Source organism: Mobula birostris, chromosome 13 (assembly GCF_030028105.1).
Source record: "Mobula birostris isolate sMobBir1 chromosome 13, sMobBir1.hap1, whole genome shotgun sequence".
NCBI lineage: Eukaryota > Metazoa > Chordata > Chondrichthyes > Myliobatiformes > Myliobatidae > Mobula > Mobula birostris.
Window position 1 is genome coordinate 25,286,276 of NC_092382.1, and position 18,823 is coordinate 25,305,098.

Consider the following 18,823-nt stretch of genomic DNA (forward strand, 5'->3'; position numbering starts at 1 on the left):
GGTGTTAAACCAAAGTTGTAGAGGGGATGGGAGCCAGAATGCCAGGTAATAGAGAGGGTGAATTGAATTGACTTTCTTACTTACATCCTTCACATGCATGAGGAGTAAAAATCTGTGTTGCATCTCCATCTAAATGTGCAATGTGCAATTTATAGTAATTTATAATAGAACAGGACAGTCAATATAACATAGAAATACAGTTGTATCAGCATGAATTAAGCAGTGTGATGGCCTGATAGAAGAATCCTGTTGGTTCTGGCTTTTATGCTGCAGTACCGTCTCCCGGATGGTAGCAGCTTGGAGCAGTTTGTGGTTCGGGTGAGCAGGGTCCCCAATGATCCTCCGGGCCCCTTTTGCACACCTGTCCCTGTAAATGTCCTGAATCATGGGCAGTTCGCAACTACAGATGTGCTGGTCCGTACGCACCACTCTCTGCAAAGTCTGTGATTAAGAGAAGTACAGTTCTCTTACCAGGCAGTGATGCAGCCAGTCAGGATGCTCTCAACTGTGTCCCTGTAGAAAGTTCTTAGGATTTGGGGCCCCATTTCAAACTTCTTCAACCGTCTGACGTGAGGGAGGCACTGCTGTGCCTTTTTCACCACACAGCTGGTATGTACAGACCACATGAGATCCTCAGTGATGTGTATGCCGAGGAACTTAAAGCTGTTCACCCTCTCAACCCCAGATCCATTGGTGTAAATAGGGGTTAGCCTGTCTCCATTCCTTCTGTAGTCCATAATCAGCTCCTTTGTTTTTGTGGCAGTGAGGGAGAGGTTGTTTTCTTGACACCAGGCAAATGCTGTTCAGACCTCAGGGCATGGAATTGTGATCTTGTTGACATGACTGGGACTTGTTTGCACCCAACAATCTGAGGAATTTGGAGGAACAAATTAGCAAGAGAGATCGCAGACTATGCCAATGCTTGATATACTAAATGATTTTAAATTTCCATAGATTGACGTGACTCCCAGATGTAAAAGGACTAGATGGGGTAGAGTTTGTCAGATGTGCCATTAATCAGCACATAGAATTCCCAGCATAGAAATGTGCAATAAGCTATTAGAAAATAATCCAGGGCTAGTGACAGAATATTAGTGTATGGGAACACTTTGCATCTAGTGATCATATTGCCATGAGATTCCAAGTTAACATGGAAAAAGAAAGGCCTGAACCATGGGTCGAGATTCTAAATTGGAGAAAGGTCAATTCTGATGGTATCAGAATGGATCTGACAAGTGTGGACAGGCTGTTTTCTGGCAAAGGAGTACTTGGTAAGTGGGAGGTCTTCAGAAGTGAAATTCTGAGGGTGTAGAGTTTGTATGTGCCTGTCAAAATAAAAGTTGAAAGGTAACTGGTGCAGGGAACCTTGGTTTTCAAGAGATATTGAGGCCCTGGATATTTTGTTCCTTCAAATGCCTCAGACTGTTGGGTGCTACAAAGACTCATTAGTGACTACAATATCATAATTCCACATCCTGAACTCATCTCACATCTTTTTTAGTCATTTTCTGTTGCTTTCTAAAAGCTTCCCAATAGATTTTGCTCTTTTGTTTGCCCTCTCTTTGCTTTTTATGTTGGCTTTGGCTTCTCATTTCATCCACGGTTGTGTCCTCCTGCCTTTCTAATGCTTCCACTTCTTTGGGGTGTATCGATCACTCAGCTCCCGAATTGCTCCCAGAAACTCCAGCCATCGCTGCTCCATCATCAATCCTACCAGCTTCCCCTCCCAATCACGTTTGGCCAGTTCAGTACAGAAACATGCCCACTCTGGACGATCAGAATGGTAATCTGTATGAGGAGACAAAATATATGGGGGAGATTTTAAATATTATTTTTTGCATCCACATTTACTCAGGAGATGGACACAGAGTCTATAGAAGTGAGGCAAAATGGCATCAACTTCATGGACCCTGTACAGATTACAGAGGTGGAGGTGCTTGCTGTCTTAAGGCAAATTAGCGTGGATAAATCCCCAGGGCCTGACAAGTTGTTCCATGGGACTCTGCGGAAAACAAGTGCAGAAATTGTCAGGACCCAAGCACAGATATTTAAATAATCCTTAGTGACTGGTGTGGTACTGGAGGATTGGAGGACAGCCAATGTTGTTCCGCTGTTCAAGAAAGGCTCTAAAAATAAACTAGGAAGTTGTACATCAGTGAGGTTGACATCAGTAGTGGGAAAGTCATTGGAACTTACGTGCAGGAACCAGATATATAAGTATTTGGATAGATAGATTAAGGATAGGCAGCATGGCTTTGTGCATGGTAGGTCATGTCTAACCAATCTAATAGAGTCTCTCGAGGAAGTTATCAGGAAAGTGGATGAAGGCAAGGCAGTGGATGTTGTCTACATGGACTTTAGCAAGGCACTTGACAAAGTCTCATATGGGAAGTGGGTCAAGAAGGTTCGGTCACTCAGCATTCAAGATAAGATAGTAAATTGCATGAGACACTGGTTTTGGGAGAAGCCGATGGTTGCCTCTCTGACCGGAGGCCTGTGACTAGTGGTTTGCCACAGGGATCGGTGCTGGATCTGTTGTTGTTTGTCATCTAGATCAGTAATCTGGATGATAGTGTGGTTAACTGGATCAGCAGATTTCTGGATGACACTGAGATTGGGGGTGTAGTGGACAGTGAGGAAGGGTATAATGGCTTGCAGTGTGATCTGGACCAGCTGGAGAAATGCAAAATGGAATTTAATGGAGACAAGTGCGAGGTGTTGCATTTTGGTGGGACCTGGGTCTTACACAGTGAATGGTCAGGCACTGAGGATTGCTGTAGAAGAAAGGGATCTGGGAATACATGTCCATAACTCACTGAAAGTGGTGACACAGTTAAATAGGGACGGAAAGAAAGATTTTGGCATATTGGCCTTCATGAACCAAAGTACTGAGTACAGGAGATGGATGTTATGTTCACACTGCACAAGACATTGGTGAGGCCTAATTTGGAGTGTTGTGTGCAGTTTTATCACCTACCTACAGGAAAGATGTAAAAGAGGTTGAAAGAGTTCAGAGAAAATTCACAAGGATGTTGCCAGGCCTGGAGGACTTGGGTTATAAGGAAAGATTGAACAGGTCAGGGCTTTATTCCTTGGAATGTAGAAGCTCAAGGGGAGATTTGATGGAGGTGTGCCAAAATTATGAGGGTTATAGATGGGGTAAATGCAAGCTGGCTTTTTCCACTGAGATGGGGTGGGACTACAACCAAAGGCCATGGGTTAAGGGTGAAAGGTGAAACATGAAGGGGAACATGAGAGGAAAATTTTTCACACAGACGGTCATCCAGGTGTGGAATGAGCAGACAGTCCAACTGGTGCATGCGAGCTCAATTTCAACGTGTAACAAGTTTGTATAGGTACCTGGATGGTAGGGGTACAGGGGTAGACAGTTTAAATAGATCAACACAAACTAGATGGGCCAAAGGGCCTGTTTGTGTGTTGTACTTTTCTATGACTCTGTGACAAGAACATTAAATAATACTAATGTTCATTTAATTCCTTTTAACAGCTGTGCAGACCAACCATTCATCTGGGCAGAAAATGTTTTCATGGCTTTAAAACTGTGGCACTTTAAACTGACAGTAGATAAAAGAAAATCCCAGCTGTACGTCAACAAAGGGGAGAACCCATTCATCTGCTCAGACAGTGGGAATGGATTCAGTCGGTCATCTCAACTGAAGGTACATCAGCAAGTTCACACTGGGACAAGGCCATTCACCTGTTCTGTGTGTGAGAAGGGATTCAGTCGGTCTTCCCACCTGTGGACACACCGGTCAGTTCACTTCGAACAGAGGCTGGTCATCTGCTGAATTTGTGGGGAAGGATTCACTCGGTTATCTGACCTAATGGCTCACCAGCGAGTTCACACCGGGGAGCGGCCGTTCACCTGCTCAGACTGTGGGAAGGGATTCACTGTGTCATCTCAGTTACTGAGACACCAGTCAGTTCACACCGGGGAGTGGCCATTCACCTGCTCAGACTGTGGGAAGGGATTCACTCAGTCGTGTAACCTGAAGGTACATCAGAGAGTTCACACTGGAAAGAGGCCATTCACCTGCTCAGTCTGTGGGAAGGGATTCACTTGCTCATTTAATCTGAAGGTACATCAGCGAGTTCACACTGGGGAGAGGCCGTTCACCTGCTCAGACTGTGGGAAGGAATTCACTCAGTCATCTCAACTGATGGTACATCGGCGAGTTCACACTGGGGAGAGGCCGTTCACCTGCTCAGACTGTGGGAAGGGATTCACTGAGTCATATCAACTGAAGGTACATCAGAGAGTTCACTCTGGGGAGAGGCCATTCACCTGCTCAGACTGTGGGACGGGATTCACTCAGTCATCTCAACTGAAGGTACATCAGCGAATTCACACTGGGGTGAGGCCGTACACCTGCTCAGTCTGTGGAGAGGGTTTCACAAAGTCATCTGCTGTACTGAGACACCAGTCAGTTCACACTGGGGAGAGGCCATTCACCTGCTCAGTGTGTGGGAAGGGATTCGTAGAGTCATTTGAACTGAAGGTACATCAGCGAGTTCACACTGGGGAGAGGCCGTTCACCTGCTCAGACTGTGGGAAGGGCTTCATTCAGTCATCTCATCTGAAGGCACATCAGCGAGTTCACACCGGGGAGAGGCCGTTCACCTGCTCAGTCTGTGCGAAGGGATTCACTTGCTCACCTCATCTACTGAGACACCAGTCAGTTCACACCAGGGAGTGACCATTAACTTGCTCAGTCTGTGGGAAGGGATTCAATTGGTCATTTCACATACTGACACACAAGGAAATGTTCGTTCACCTGCTCTGTCCGTGGGAAGGGATTCATTCAATCATCTCAACTGAAGGAACGTCTGCGTGTCCACACTGGGGAGAGGCCGATCACCTACTGTGAATGTGGGGAAGTACTCATGGTGGACATGGACTGTGCCTTTAAATGAGAGAGAGAGAGAAACTGCTTCGTAGCGTGTTTATTTAAGCAAGGTCAGATGACTCTCCCAGAGACACACAGTGGGACACCGGTTACGGCGACCGGTCAGTGAAAGGAGGCCAGTGACAGAGGAGTCACTGGATGGAACTTTCGAGTGCCCACAAGCGAGGATTGAGGATCGATCAGGGTAATTGATCAGTGGCTATCACGGTGTGTGGAAGGGCTGACCCTGTGGAGGCTACCGGTGTGTCTACCCTTGCCTGGGAGGTAGTTTACCCTCGAAGACGGTCCCCTTAGCGATAAGCTGCGTTTGGCTAACTCAAGAGTGGATTTGGAGCCTGACGACGGAAGATCAATGGGACCTGTTTACTCGTTCTTCTCCTAGTGTGGTTTTCACCTTGGATTACAAATACCCCATTCTCTCTCTCTCTCACACCAATTGAACTGAACTTCCTTACATTACCATTGTAAGACTTTAACTCTTGTCACCCGAGCTTTAACGAGTTTGGGAATTATATTTACACACAAGTATATGCATAACACTGCTAACTTTTGATTTACCTGGTTTAAGTTACTATATTAAGTAGTTACTAATATATAGTAGTTTTTAATATCAAAACCAGACTCCAGGTGTGCTCTATTGCTGCTGGTTCATTTAAACCGCTGCATTTACGTAACATAATTGGGGCCTGCGTCCGGGATATGAACAAATTGTTCGGGGGCTGAATTGATTGATTAATGATCGATCTGATTGGGGAAATCCCCTTTGATTTGTCTGAGTGGAAGATCAGCAGCAATGGAGGTTGATGGGTTTCTGACAAAGACAACTCCTGAAGCATTGGATGGCGCAAAGAGGGTTGTGCTGTTGGAAATCGATCAGAAATTAAAACTTCAGGTGAGCACTAAAATGAGGAAGGCTCAGATACAGACATTAATAGTGGAGTATTATGTATCTAAGGAAGTGTTTGATGGATATGTGACAGGGGAGTATTGTGTATCTAAGGAAGTGTTTGACGGAGATGTGACACTGGTGTATTATGTATCTAAGGAAGTGTTTGACGGAGATGTGACGGGAGTATTATGTATCTGAGGAAGTGTTTGACGGAAATGTGACAGCGGAGTATTATCTATCTAAGGAAGGTTTGACGGAGATGTGACAGCGGAGTATTATGTATCTGAGGAAGTGTTTGACAGAGATGTGACAGCGGAGTATTATCTATCTAAGGAAGGTTTGACGGAGATGTGTTGGAAATGTTTGCTGAAAGTAAACCTACTGAGACTGAGCTTCAGCTCCAGTTAGAAAAATTAAAGAGAGAGGCTGAGGATAAGCAAAGACAGCATGAGTTACGACTAAAACAGTTTGAGGCTGAGGAAGCGGACAAACAGAGGAAAGAGGCAGAAAGACAGAGGTGGTTCGAGGTGGAGAGATGGCCGCAAGGAGGTCCAGTGCCAGACCTTGGTGAGAGGTTTAGTGCCCGTTGAGAAGTTAAGTTGGTACCTCCATTTGATGAAGCAGAAGTTGATGAGTCCTTCTTGCATTTTGAAAAAGTGGCTCAGAATCGAAGGTGGCCGAAAGACAGCTGGGCTGTTGTGTTACAAAGTGTAATTCAGGGGAAAGCCCAGCAAGCGTATTCTGCCCTAACACTTGAAGAGGCAGCTAATTATGACTCAGTGAAAGAGGCTGTGCTCAAGCCTTATGAGTTGGTTCCGGACGCTTACAGACAAAAGTTTAGAGATTTGAGGAAATCTGGCAACCAAACATATGTGGAATTTGCCAATGAGAAGTCTGTGTACTTCAATCGTTGGTGCACCTCTGTTGGGGTAAATGAGGATATTAACAACTTGAAAGAGTTGGTTTTGATCGAAGAATTCAAAAGGTGCGTCCCTGATGACATAAAGCTGTATTTAGATGAAAAGGATGCTGCCACTTTGCAGGAGGCTGCTAGATTAGCAGATGAGCTTGTTTTGACCCACAAGGTGAAGTTTACCTCGGATGAGAGCTTCCAAGAGAGTAGCTGGGATGACCAGGGTAAACTAGAAGTGGAAGCTGGGACTAGTGATGAAAGCCTGGAAGAGGAGGCAGTTCCAGTTGCCTGGGTTCAGGTTGTTGAAGCATCTGTAAATCCGCAGGATGCTGAGCGTTGTGTTGAAGCTCAGTTAAAACCTGAAATGTCTGATTTGGTTGGAAGGGAATTCAGTCCTTTTGTGAAGTCTGGATTGGTTTCAGGACCCTTGGTCTTGCTGAGGGAACAGTGGTTTGATGAGAAAGTGGGTGTTATTCTGTTAAATTGAGTTTTGGAATTTGAAAATAAACAACGGGGTTGTTTTTTCAAGTTTGTGGTTTGGAGAGACAGGGCTTGGAGATCTCTCAAAACAAAGTGGAGTGTTATTTTGACCAGGAGAGACCATCTGCGGATGTTGTCATAGGAACATACGGAACCAAAGGTCTTGGGGAATGGAACAAATGATTTGTTTGAAATTTGGCTTGAGCATCGATCCAGGGTATTGATAAGTGACTCTCACAAGCAGACACACAGTGGCAGTGGGTGGAAGCCGTTGCAGAGAAGTGGGGAGGAAGGTTTGAAACAAAGAACCGAGTGACAAGGGGTCACTGTTTGGACTCTCCCAACAGCCCACAAGGGTGGGTTTGGTTATTGATTCCAGCGAATAGGAATGTGTGATTGTCACATAGTTTGATCCACTGGAGTGGGTCTTTCTGGTTGGGGAATAACATTTGTGAATACCACTTCTGTTTTACCCTTGCCTGGGCGTGGTAGTCCACTGGAAGACGGTATCCCTGTGGTAAATCACTGCTGGAGTTACTTCGTACGTCGTGGAACTGGACAAGTGGCTATCACGTTGTGTGACTGGGGCAACCCTGTGGAATCTACCTGTGTGTGTTACCCTTGCCTGGGTGGTAGTTCCCCCCGAACACGCTACCCCTGTGATAAGCTATCTTTTGGTGATGATGCATAAGTGGATTCTGGTTGAGTAACCTGTGGTCACCACTTTGGGATGACCTGTAGCTGAATTCGGGTGTGGTGTTGTGGTAACCACTCGTGTCAAAAGGATATTCCGTGAAGATCACTGTAGGAGATACTTCGTGTGTGGATCTGGGAACGACAGAGATAAAACCTGCAGCTATTTTTATCCAGTTTATCATCGAGGAAAACAATGTAATTGCCTTCTCTTGACATTCACCTTTGGGATACAAAGGTAGGGCTCTCAGTACCATTGACCTCTGTTTCAGGACTGCCGCAGGTGAAGTTTCGCCGAAGCCTTACTTGAAGTATGTGTCTGATATGAAGAAGGAGCTGCAAAGGCTTATGAGTTGGCTGGGGAGGCAGCTGCCAAGAAGAATCGGAGAAATAAGAAGAGGTGTGACCAGAAAGTGAAGTTCTCCCAACTCCTGCCGGCAGACCGAGTCCTCGTAAGGAATTTGGGATTTCCTGGGAAGCACAGGTTGGCTGATCGCTGGTCGGGCACACCCTATCTGGTGGAGAGTCAGTTGCCCGACTTACCGTTTTCCAAGTGCAGCCCGAGGATGGGAAGGGGCCGGTCAAGATTCTCCATCGGAATCATCTGTCGCCCCTGGGGTGAGATGTACAGATGGAACGGGAGTCCCAGGTGCCGGCTACAACCAGTACTGGGACTCTGCGTCCACGTGGGATGGAGGAAGAGCCCACACCGGGAGAGACGGGCCCGCTCAGAGGAGGATGATGACTCGGACAACTGGTGCATGTGGCTGTTCGCTGAGGCCCCCATGATTGAGGGGGAGGCTCCTGGCCCTTCCCCCACTGGGTTAGACGGGGTAAGGGTGGCTACTGATGGGCCGTCAGGGGTACCACAGGGCGTTGGAGAGGATGATGTGGGGCCCGAGTGAGAGATAGAGGGTTCCGAGGTGCAGAGGGGTTTGGGTGACCGCTCGCAGGAGGGTTCGCCTCATAGTTTCCATGAGTCTCCTGTAATGTCCGAGGTGGAGGAGTTCGAGGAGGGAGTACACAGGTCACAGAGAAGTAAGGACCCCCCACATAGGTTGGCCTTGATAGCGCCCAGGGAACAGGGTGTGATCTCCACTGTTTCGGGGAGTTATGTCACTGCTTTCTGCACTTGGGTTGGGCTCTGTGTTTTGCAGGAAGGGTTGGCAAATTATCTGAGTGTCATGAGGACATGACTGAATTCTGTGGGGGGAGAATGTAGGCTCTCATTACCATTAACTGTGGTGTTAGCTGTTCAGGCTAACAGAATGGCTTCTCTGTAATGTCACTTAATGCTGTCATGGGTTTCTGTAGCCGAAATGCTTGAGTTAGATTATTTAGATTATGAGGACACTCAGTCCTCGTTTATTGTCATTTAGAAATACATGCATTAAGAAATGATACAATGTTCCTCCAGAGTGATATCACAAAAAAAAAGGACAAACCAAAGACTAACACTGACAAGACCACATAGTTATAACATATAGTTACAGCAGTGCAAAGCAATACCATAATTTGATGAAGAGCAGACCATGGACACGGTAAAAAAAAGTCTCAAAGTTCCAATCGACTCCTGATAGCAGGCGGCAAAAGGGAGAAATTCTCCCTGCCGTAAACCTCCATGTGCTGACAACAGCCGATGCATTGGAAGCATCCGACCACAGCCAACTCTGAGCCTGTCCGAAAACTTTGAGCCTCCGACTTGCCCCTCCGATACAGCCTCCTGACCACCATCCTCTGCCGAGCGCTTCGACCCCACCCCGGCCACCGAGCAACAAGCAAAGCCGAGGATTCCGGGCCTTCTCCTCCAGAGATTCCAGATCACACGGTAGCAGCGGTAGTGAAGAAGGCATTTCAGAAGTTTCTCCAGATGTTCCTCCGTGCTCTCACGTCTGTCTCCATCAAATCAGGATTGTGCACGGCACCCGACTTGACAGATTACAGGTATCACCACCGGAGTGGCTGCTGCACGCTGCGTCACGCCGCCATCTTCTCCTCCTCCTGCCGATACGGGTGGAACTAATCACTGGAGAATTGTTATGCTATCTTGTATGTCTGAGCTGAGTGGGAGTTCGCCATCTTTTTCGGGAGGCGAGCGAGGAGGCCGGACGTGTGAGGAGCGGACAGCGGTTCCAGGGTGACGGATACTGGAAGTCGGCGGTTCGGACGGTGGCCGAGGGCTCAAAGGGTCGTTGTGGATGGAACCGGAGGTGTGAGCTCCAACGTATTAAAACATTATGTGCACAAACTGATAAACTTACTGCTTTGGTGCCTTTAGGTTATGTGTTTCTACTAACCCATCACTAAGAAATAACAAAAACTGTAATTACTTACTGGCCTTTGGTGTATTGTCTGATATTTGTGTTGGGAGCATTACACCGTATTTACACCGAAGTATTGCACTCGTGGCAGGGCGACGGCTGTTCACCCTAGGTGAACGGGGGTAAATTGGGGCACAGACATTACACAAACATCTCTCATCAATTAACCTGAGGATTGAACTGAACTTCCTTACATAACATTGCTAACTTTTGATTTGCCTGGTTTAAGTTACTATATTAAGTAGTTACTAATAAATAGTGGTTTTTAACATTAAAAACAGACTCCAGGTCTGCTCTATTGCTGCTGGTTCATTTAACCCGTCACGGGGTACGTAACAAGCCTCTCCTTCTCTAATGTCAGGATGAATTTTATCATATTGAGATCACTTGCCCTGAAGGGTTCTTTGAACTTAAGTGACCTAATTAATTCTGGTTCATTACAACACCCAATCCAGAATAGCTGATCCCCAAGAGGGCTCAACGATGAGCTGCTCTAAAAAAGCATCTTGTTGGTATTCTAGGAATTCCTCCTCTTGAGACCAATACCATCCTCATTTTCCTAATCACCTGCATGATAATCCCCCATGTAACATTGCCCTTTTGGCATGCATTTTCTATCTCCCATTGTAATTTGTGGAAAACATACTACTGTTTGGAGGTCTCTATACAATTCCCATCAGGGATTTTTTTTTTTACATTTGCTGTTCCTTAATCCACCCACAGAGATTCTACACCTTCCAACCCTATGCCACGTCTTTCGAATGATCTTATTTAGTATTTTACCAACAGAGCCACACAACCCCACTACCAGCTTGTTCTTTCAAGAAACATATAAGTATCTGGGAAACAAGAGGACCTGCAGATGCTAGAAATCTAGAGAACTACACACAAAGTGCTGGAGGAGCTCAGCATGTCAGGCAGCATCTATGGATGGGAATCAACATTTCGGGCCAAGATGCTTCATCGGGACTCTTGATACCCACGTATTTGGAATATCAACAAGCAAAGACAATAGAAAGTAGTGTGAAATAGGGAAAACCTTTGACAAAATTTAGTCAAGGCTTAAAAAAAACCTGCCAAACCGAGATCAATTGTTAACAAATACAACAAAGGCAATAAACACTTTCATCAATACCAACATTGACTTTTTTTAATGAAAATATTTCAATCAGTAAAATTTACAAAGATAAATAAGAACTGAAATGACAACTTTAGAAAAGACTATTTACACTCAAACCCACTTAGATTAACACTACCTTGGACAGATGGAGGAAGAGAAATAACACACTTGGAAAAAAAAAATCACACAACAGTCAGATAAAACTTCGGAGTATATATTTTCACGAAAACTGAACCGGACTTAACAGTCTGTGTGTATATATGCAATTGTGATAAGAAATACAGACCAGAAACTTAAATGAGAGGCTAACTCAGAAAAATGAATCATCACTGTGGAAGAAAAGATCAACCAGATGTTGACAAGGAAGCATCAAACACCTGACTGAGAGTTGGAGATCTCTTCCCAGAAACAGAGGGGTTCCTTGCAGAAATACAGGACAAGGTGGTTAAGAAAAATAAGAAAAAAATCAAAACTATATGCAAACGTTGTACAATACAAACAAGCAAGGCAATAAATGCAGGGAATAACAAGAGAAATCAGACACAATTCAACACATTCCAGGATCCTGCAGCAGTTGAACTCAATTTGATTACAATCAAGTGGCAAATATCATTCACCAGAATCTTGCTTTAAAATACAAACTTATGAATGACCTTCATCACTTCATTAAGGCAAAATATATTCGAGCCTGATCCAGTTTTAGAGTCAAAATCTCACAAAGTATATGATAATCAATACATTATTTCAGATAGGGCAATCCATAATAACCATCCGAATATAATATTACAGGATAAACAAGCAGGAACAACTCCCTCAATAGATATAACCATTCTCACCACACACATGTGCCTCGACCAGTGGAGCACCTCACACTGGGATCTTTTTTTTTAAATTACTTTATTTACAATTTTCAATTTTACAAAGACAAAATGTATTGAAGATAAAACAATACCAAGGAAATACAGTACCAGGTGGAGCACGGACAAAACAAATTGAAAACAGAAAACAAAAAGGCTGCCAGACAATTTACAAGATTGCTTAAATAAACTTTCAGAAAAGGAGTGGACACAATAGTAACATCACGGTTTCTCTGTAGCAGAAATGTTTAGGTTATGACTGGAGATAACAGGGTTTTGGAGTGCGGGGCTATCCAATGACAGAAATGTTCTCTCTTGTGAGCCTGGAAGAGAGATTTTCGTGGTCTTTTGCTGGGGAGAGATGAGAAGACGCGAATGGAGAGAGTGGGCTCTTTTTCTTTTTTTTTGTTTTCTTTGCTAACCCTATAGCCAAAGTCAGAATTATAAAGCTCAATCGTTTAATCACATATTGTGTACTGTTTGTTATTTCAGGGAACTGATTTGTAACAGGGAAGACATCGCACAGCATCCACCCAAATGAGATTTCTTAAGCTTCGTTGGGCTGGGGGGTGCTATCACCCCCTATATTAAGCTGCTAGCTGAAGCAATAGTTACATTTGACAAGATGACTGAGTGAATCGCTTCCACATTCACAGCAGGTGAACAGCAACTCCCCAGTGTGAACCTGGTAGTGTGTCATAGGGATAGATAACTGAATGAATCCATTCCCACATTCACAGCAGGTGAATGGCCTCTCCTCAGTGCGAACTCAATGATGCAAATCTGGTTGATTTGGCTGAGAGAATCTCTTCCCAAAGTCTGAGCAGCTCATCGGCCTCTATCCAGTGTGAACTCGCTGGTGTCTCTGCAGCTGAGATGACTGAGTGAATCCCTTCTCACACACTGAGCAGATGAATGGCCACACCCCAGTGTGAACTGACCGGTGTGATTGCAGGTGAGATGACCGAGTGAATCCCTTCCCACAGTCTGAGCAGGTGAATGGCTTCTCCCCGGTGTGAACTCGCTGATGTACCTTCAGTTGGGATGAGCAAGTGCATCCCTTCCCACACACTGAGCAAGTGAATGGCCACTCCCCGGTGTGAACTGACTGGTGACTCAGTAACTGAGATGACAAAGTGAATCCCTTCCCACAATCCGAGCAGGTGAAGGGCCGCTCCCCAGTGTGAACTTGCTGGTGTGCCATTAGGGTGGGTAACTGAGTGAATCCTTTCCCACAGTCCGGGCAGGTGAACAGCCTCTCCCTAGTGTGAACTGTCTTGTGTAACAGTAGGTCGGATGACTGAGTGAATCCCTTCCCACAGTCTGAGCAGGTGAATGGCCTCTCCCCAGTGTGAACTCGCTGATGTACCTTCAGTTGAGATGAGCAAGTGAATCCCTTCCCACAGTCTGAGCAGGTGAACGGCCTCTCCCCAGTGTGAACTCTCTGATGTACCTTCAGTTGAGATGACCGAGTGAATCCCTTCCCACAGTCTAAGCAGGTGAATGGCCACTCCCCAGTGTGAACTGGCTGATGTACCTTCAGTTCGGATGAGCAAGTGAATCCCTTCCCACAGTCTGAGCAGGTGAACGGCCTCTCTCCAGTGTGAACTCGTTGATGTAACTTCAGTTTAGATGAGCAAGTGAATCCCTTCCCGCAGTCCAAGCAGGTGAATGGCTTCTCCCCGGTGTGAACTCGCTGATGTACCTTCAGTGGGGATGAGCAAGTGAATCCCTTCCCACAGTCTGAGCAGGTGAACGGCCTCTCTCCAGTGTGAATTCGCTGATGTACCTTCAGTTGGGATGACCAAGTGAATCCCTTCCCACAGTCTGAGCAGATGAATGGCCACTCCCCAGTATGAACTGACTGGTGAGCCATTAGGTCAGATGATCGAGTGAATTCTTCCCCACAAATTCAGCAGATAACCAGCCTCCGCCCAGTGTGAACTGAATGGAGTGTCTACAGGTGGAAAGACCGACTGAATCCCTTCTCACACACGCAACAGGTGAATGGCCTTGTCCAGTGTGAACTTGCTAATGTACCTTCAGTTCAGAGGACTGGCTGAATCCATTCCCTCTGTCTGATCAGATGAATGGGTTCCTCCCTGTGTAAAATGATGGGAATGCCAGTCGGTCTGATGATCGAGAGAAACCCTCCCGACAGTCTGAGCAGGAAGGATGGTCGAGTGAATTCCTTGCTCCACTTCTTAAATATCTGGACAGAGACAGCAAAACTGGCGTGTTGTGTTCGAGATTCCAGTAGACAAATTCCTTGTCATTTTTAACCTGTAAAAAAAGATTTACAAAATCCATCAATCAGTGTTGGACAACCTTTCAGATGAGGTCACTTGAGTTGTCAAGGTCTATTCTGGCATCATATTGTTACAGTGAAGTTCAACACAAGTTGGAGAGAGAAATCATCTTGTAACAGGGCACAGAGCTGGAATCTGGAGTGACCATCAAACTCTCTGATGCTCTTTCTGTCTCTATAAGAATGGGGCATTTCTGCCATCTCCAATCTGTGACCTTGCTCAGTTTGACTCTGTCCATTGGTATTATTCCCTGTTCCCACTGAGCTGCATGGGTTCCTGGCCCCACAGTAACTGAAATACTCACACAAATAGCCGGCAGCGCATTCCATGCACCCACCACTCTCTGGGTAAAAAACTTACCCCTGGGATCCCCTAGGTTTCTATTTCCAAGCACCTTAATCTATGCCCCCTCGTGTTAGCCATTTCAGCCCTGGGAATAAACCTCTGGCTATCCACACGATCAATGCTCTCATCATCTTATACACCAAAAAAGGCTCCAAACATAAACAAGAAATTATACATTGCTTTGAGGATTTGGTAGAAGTATACAAAATTTTGAGGGTATAGATAGAGCAAATGCGAGTAGCTTTTTCCACTGAGGTTGGGTGGGATAACAACCAGAGGTCATGGGTCAGTGGGGAAGAATAAAATTTATCGGAAACATTTGGAAAAGCTCTTTACTGAAATGGCCATGAGAGTATGGAATGCACAACTGGTGAATATCAGCTCAGTTTCACCATTTAAAAGAAGTTTGGATGGGAGCCTGGATGGTAGGGGTATGGAGGGCGATGGTCCCGGTGCTGTTAGTTTCATTAGACAGATTAAATGTTCTTTCAGCTTTGACTAGATGAGCCAAATATCCTGTCTCCGTACTGAACTTCTCCATGTTTCTATGACAGAGAAGATGGCCAAACTTGTTTGGAAGGGAAAAGGTAGGAGAGAGAATGAAGCAGCAATGGCTGGAGTTTCTGGGAGCAATTCGGGAGCTGAGTGATCGATACATCCCAAAGAAGTGGAAGCAGTAGAAAGGCGGAAGGACACAACTGTGGATGAAATGAGAAGCCAAAGCCAACATAAAAGCCAAGGAGAGGGCAAACAAAAGAGCAAAAACTATTGGGAAGCTTTTAGAAACCAACAGAAAATGACTAAAAAAAAGATGGATGACCTCGGGGGTGGAATTATGATATTGTAGTCATTTAACAGTCTTGGTTGCACCCGATAGTCTGAGGCATTTAGAGGAACAAGATACCTGGGGCCTCAGTATCTCTTGAAAACCAAGGTTCCCTGCACCAGTAACCTTTTAACTTTTATTTTGGCAGGCACGTACAATCTCTGCACCATCAAAATTTCAATTCTGTAGGCCTCCCACTTACCAAGTACTCCTTTGCCAGAAAACAGCCTGTCCCAAACCACACTTGTCAGATCCTTTCTGAAACCATTAAAATTGAACTTTCTGCAAGTTAGAATCTCAACCCATGGTCCAGACCACTCTTTTTCCATATTTACTTTGAATCTCATAACATTATGATCACTAAATTCTGTCACCAGCCCTGGATCATTTCCTAACAGCTTATTGCACACTTCTACGTCGGGAATTCTACGTACTGATTAAGGGCACATTTGACAAACTCTACCCCAGCTAGTCCTTTTACAGTATGGGAGTCCCTGTCAATATATGGAAAGTTAAAATCATTTACTGAATCAACCTTTGTTTCTTAGCATGGTCTGCGATCTCTCCACAAATTTGTCCCTCAAAATCCCTCAGACCGTCGGGTGCAAACAAGTCCCAATAATGGCTGCAATATCATAATTCCCTGTCCTGAGCTCATTTGGCTTTCCTACGATGCTTCTTGCATTGTGATATACACAGCTCAGCACATTCATCGCACCATGCTCAACCATTTGATTGCTGACTCTGTCTGAGGTCTGAACAACATCTGACTGGTGTCAAGAAAACAAACTCTCCCTCATTGTCACAAAAACAAAGGAGCTGATTATGGACGACAGGAGGAATGGAGACAGGCTAACCCCTATTGACATCAATGGATCTGGGGTTGAGAGGGTGAACAGCTTTAAGTTCCTCGGCATAAACATCACCGAGGATCTCACATGGTCTGTACATACCGGCTGTGTTGTGAAAAGAGCACAACAGCACCTCTTCCACCAGAAGCTTGGGATGGGGCCCCAAATCCAAAGAACTTCCTACTGGCACACACATTCCAATAACTTTCCCACTACTGATGTCAGGCTCACAATGTATAATTTCCTAGTTTATTTTTAGAGCCTCTCTTGAACAGTGGAACAACATTGGCTGTTCTCCAATCCTCCAGTACCTCACCTGTCACTCAGAATGATTTAAATATCTGTGCTTGTGCCCCGACAATTTCTGCACTTGTCTGCCGCAGGGTCCTAGGGAACAACTTGTCAGGCCCTGGGGATTGATCTACGCTAATTTGCCTTCAGACAGTAAACTCCTCCATCTCTGTAATCTGTACAGGGTCCATGAAGTTGATGCTGCTTTGCCTCACTTCTATAGACTCTGTGTCCATCTCCTGAGCAAAAAATCTCCCACATCTATTTTGTCTCGTCATATGGATTACCATTCTGATCTTGCAGAGTATTAATTTTTCCCTTGCAATCTTTTCACACTCAACATACCTGCAGAATCCATGAGCATTCTCCTTCACCTTGTCTGCTGGGGCAACCTGATGTCTTCTTTTATTTCTTTCATAAGTGTTCACTTGAATTTCCTGTATCTCATAAGTACCCCATTTGTTCCTATCTGCCTGTACCTGGTATGCACCTCCTTTTTATTGATCTGGGGGAGGAAAGCCAAAGGGGTGATGGAGCTGCATGGTGGGAGGTGGGGGTAGAGGGGGGGGGTTAAACTAAAGTTGCAGGGGGAATGGGAGCCTGAATAACAGAACAGATAGTGGAGGGGTTATGGAGACAGATGTTGTTCAGTCCTCAGACAAATTCAGGAATGAGAAACGTTGAGCATGGTGCAGTAAATATGCTCAATCTTGTATATTTCAATACAAGGAGCAGCGTAGGAAAGGCAGATGTGTTCAGGGCATGGATCAACACCTGGAATTAAGATAATAGGATCTGGCAACTGTGGACTGGGACAGGCTGCTTTATGGAAAAGGTGTGCTTGGTAAATGGGAGGCCTTCAAAGTGAAGTTTTCAAAGTACAAAGCGGGTGTGTGTTTGTCAGAATAAAAGGTAAAGATAGAGACTGTAGGGAACCTTGGTTTTCAAGAGATATTGAGACCCTGGGGAAGCACAAAATGGAGCTGCAGAACAGGGATAGGCAGGCAGGTTCTTATGGAGTATAAGAAATGCAGGAGAACACATAAGAAATTTTAAAAAAAAAGCACAGCAGCTCTTTCACCTCAGACGGTTGAAGAAATTGGGGATGGGGCCCAAAATCCTAAAAACTTTCTACAGGGACACAATTGAGAGCATCCTGACCAGCTGCATCACTGCCTGGTATGGGAACTGTACTTCCCTTAATCACAGGAACCTGCAGAGAGTGGTGCGGACAGCCCAGCACATCTGTAGATGTGAACTTCCCACTATTCAGGACATTTACAGAGACAGGTGTGTAAAAAGGGCCCGAAGGATATTGGGGACCCGAGTCACCACAACCACAAACTGTTCCTGCTGCTCCCATCCAGGAAACGGTACCACAGCAAAAGGACCAACAGGCTCCGGGACATCATCTTCCACCAGGCCGTCAGACTGATTAATTCATGCTGATACAATTGCATTTCTATGGTATATTGACTGTCCTATGTACAAACTATTTATTATAAATGACTATAAATTACACATTGCACATTTAGACGGAGACATAATGTAAAGATTTCTACTCCTCATGTATATGAAGGATGTATGTAATAAAGTCAATTCACCCTCCCCACTATCTGTTCTGTCATTCTGGCTCCCATTCCCCCTACAACTTATTTGAACCACATCACCCTCTCCCCACACTCGCACTAGCGAGCCTCACCACTGGGATATTAGTCCCCTCTCACCCCTTTGACTTTCCTCTGTCAGTGATCGCCCCGACAGTGTCTAAAGTGGGTCCACCTGTTGTTGTGCGGGACGGACACAAGATTACTCTGCGATGGCCATTTCACCTCATTCCCCTTCCCGACTCTCACCCAGTTTCCCGTGTCCCGCACCTGGGGTGTACCTCACCTCTCCTCATCTCACATGGGGGTAGAACAAAGGTGATTTTCTCAACAGCTGATGTCAAAGATTTTGTTCCCTCGGAGGGAAATGGAAATAAATCAGAAAGCGGACAT

The 18,823-nt window shown here is 45.4% G+C and overlaps 2 protein-coding genes across 2 annotated transcripts in view; one reads left to right on the top strand and one right to left on the bottom strand.

Moving 5' to 3' along the window:
• Nucleotides 1-3,829: 3,829 nt before the first annotated feature.
• On the top strand, nt 3,830-12,642 carry LOC140208605 (uncharacterized). Its single transcript, XM_072277410.1, has one exon. The coding sequence runs from the start codon at nt 3,846-3,848 to the stop codon at nt 4,716-4,718; it is 873 nt and encodes a 290-aa protein (XP_072133511.1). The 5' UTR covers nt 3,830-3,845; the 3' UTR covers nt 4,719-12,642.
• A 144-nt stretch (nt 12,643-12,786) lies between these two features.
• The window catches only part of LOC140208589 (uncharacterized), a 180,454-nt gene continuing 174,417 nt past the window's right edge, over nt 12,787-18,823 (bottom strand). The window contains 2 exon segments of the mRNA XM_072277367.1: nt 12,787-13,204; nt 13,542-13,972. Of these exon segments, the coding sequence (XP_072133468.1) occupies nt 13,030-13,204; nt 13,542-13,972 (606 nt within the window). The 3' untranslated portion in view covers nt 12,787-13,029.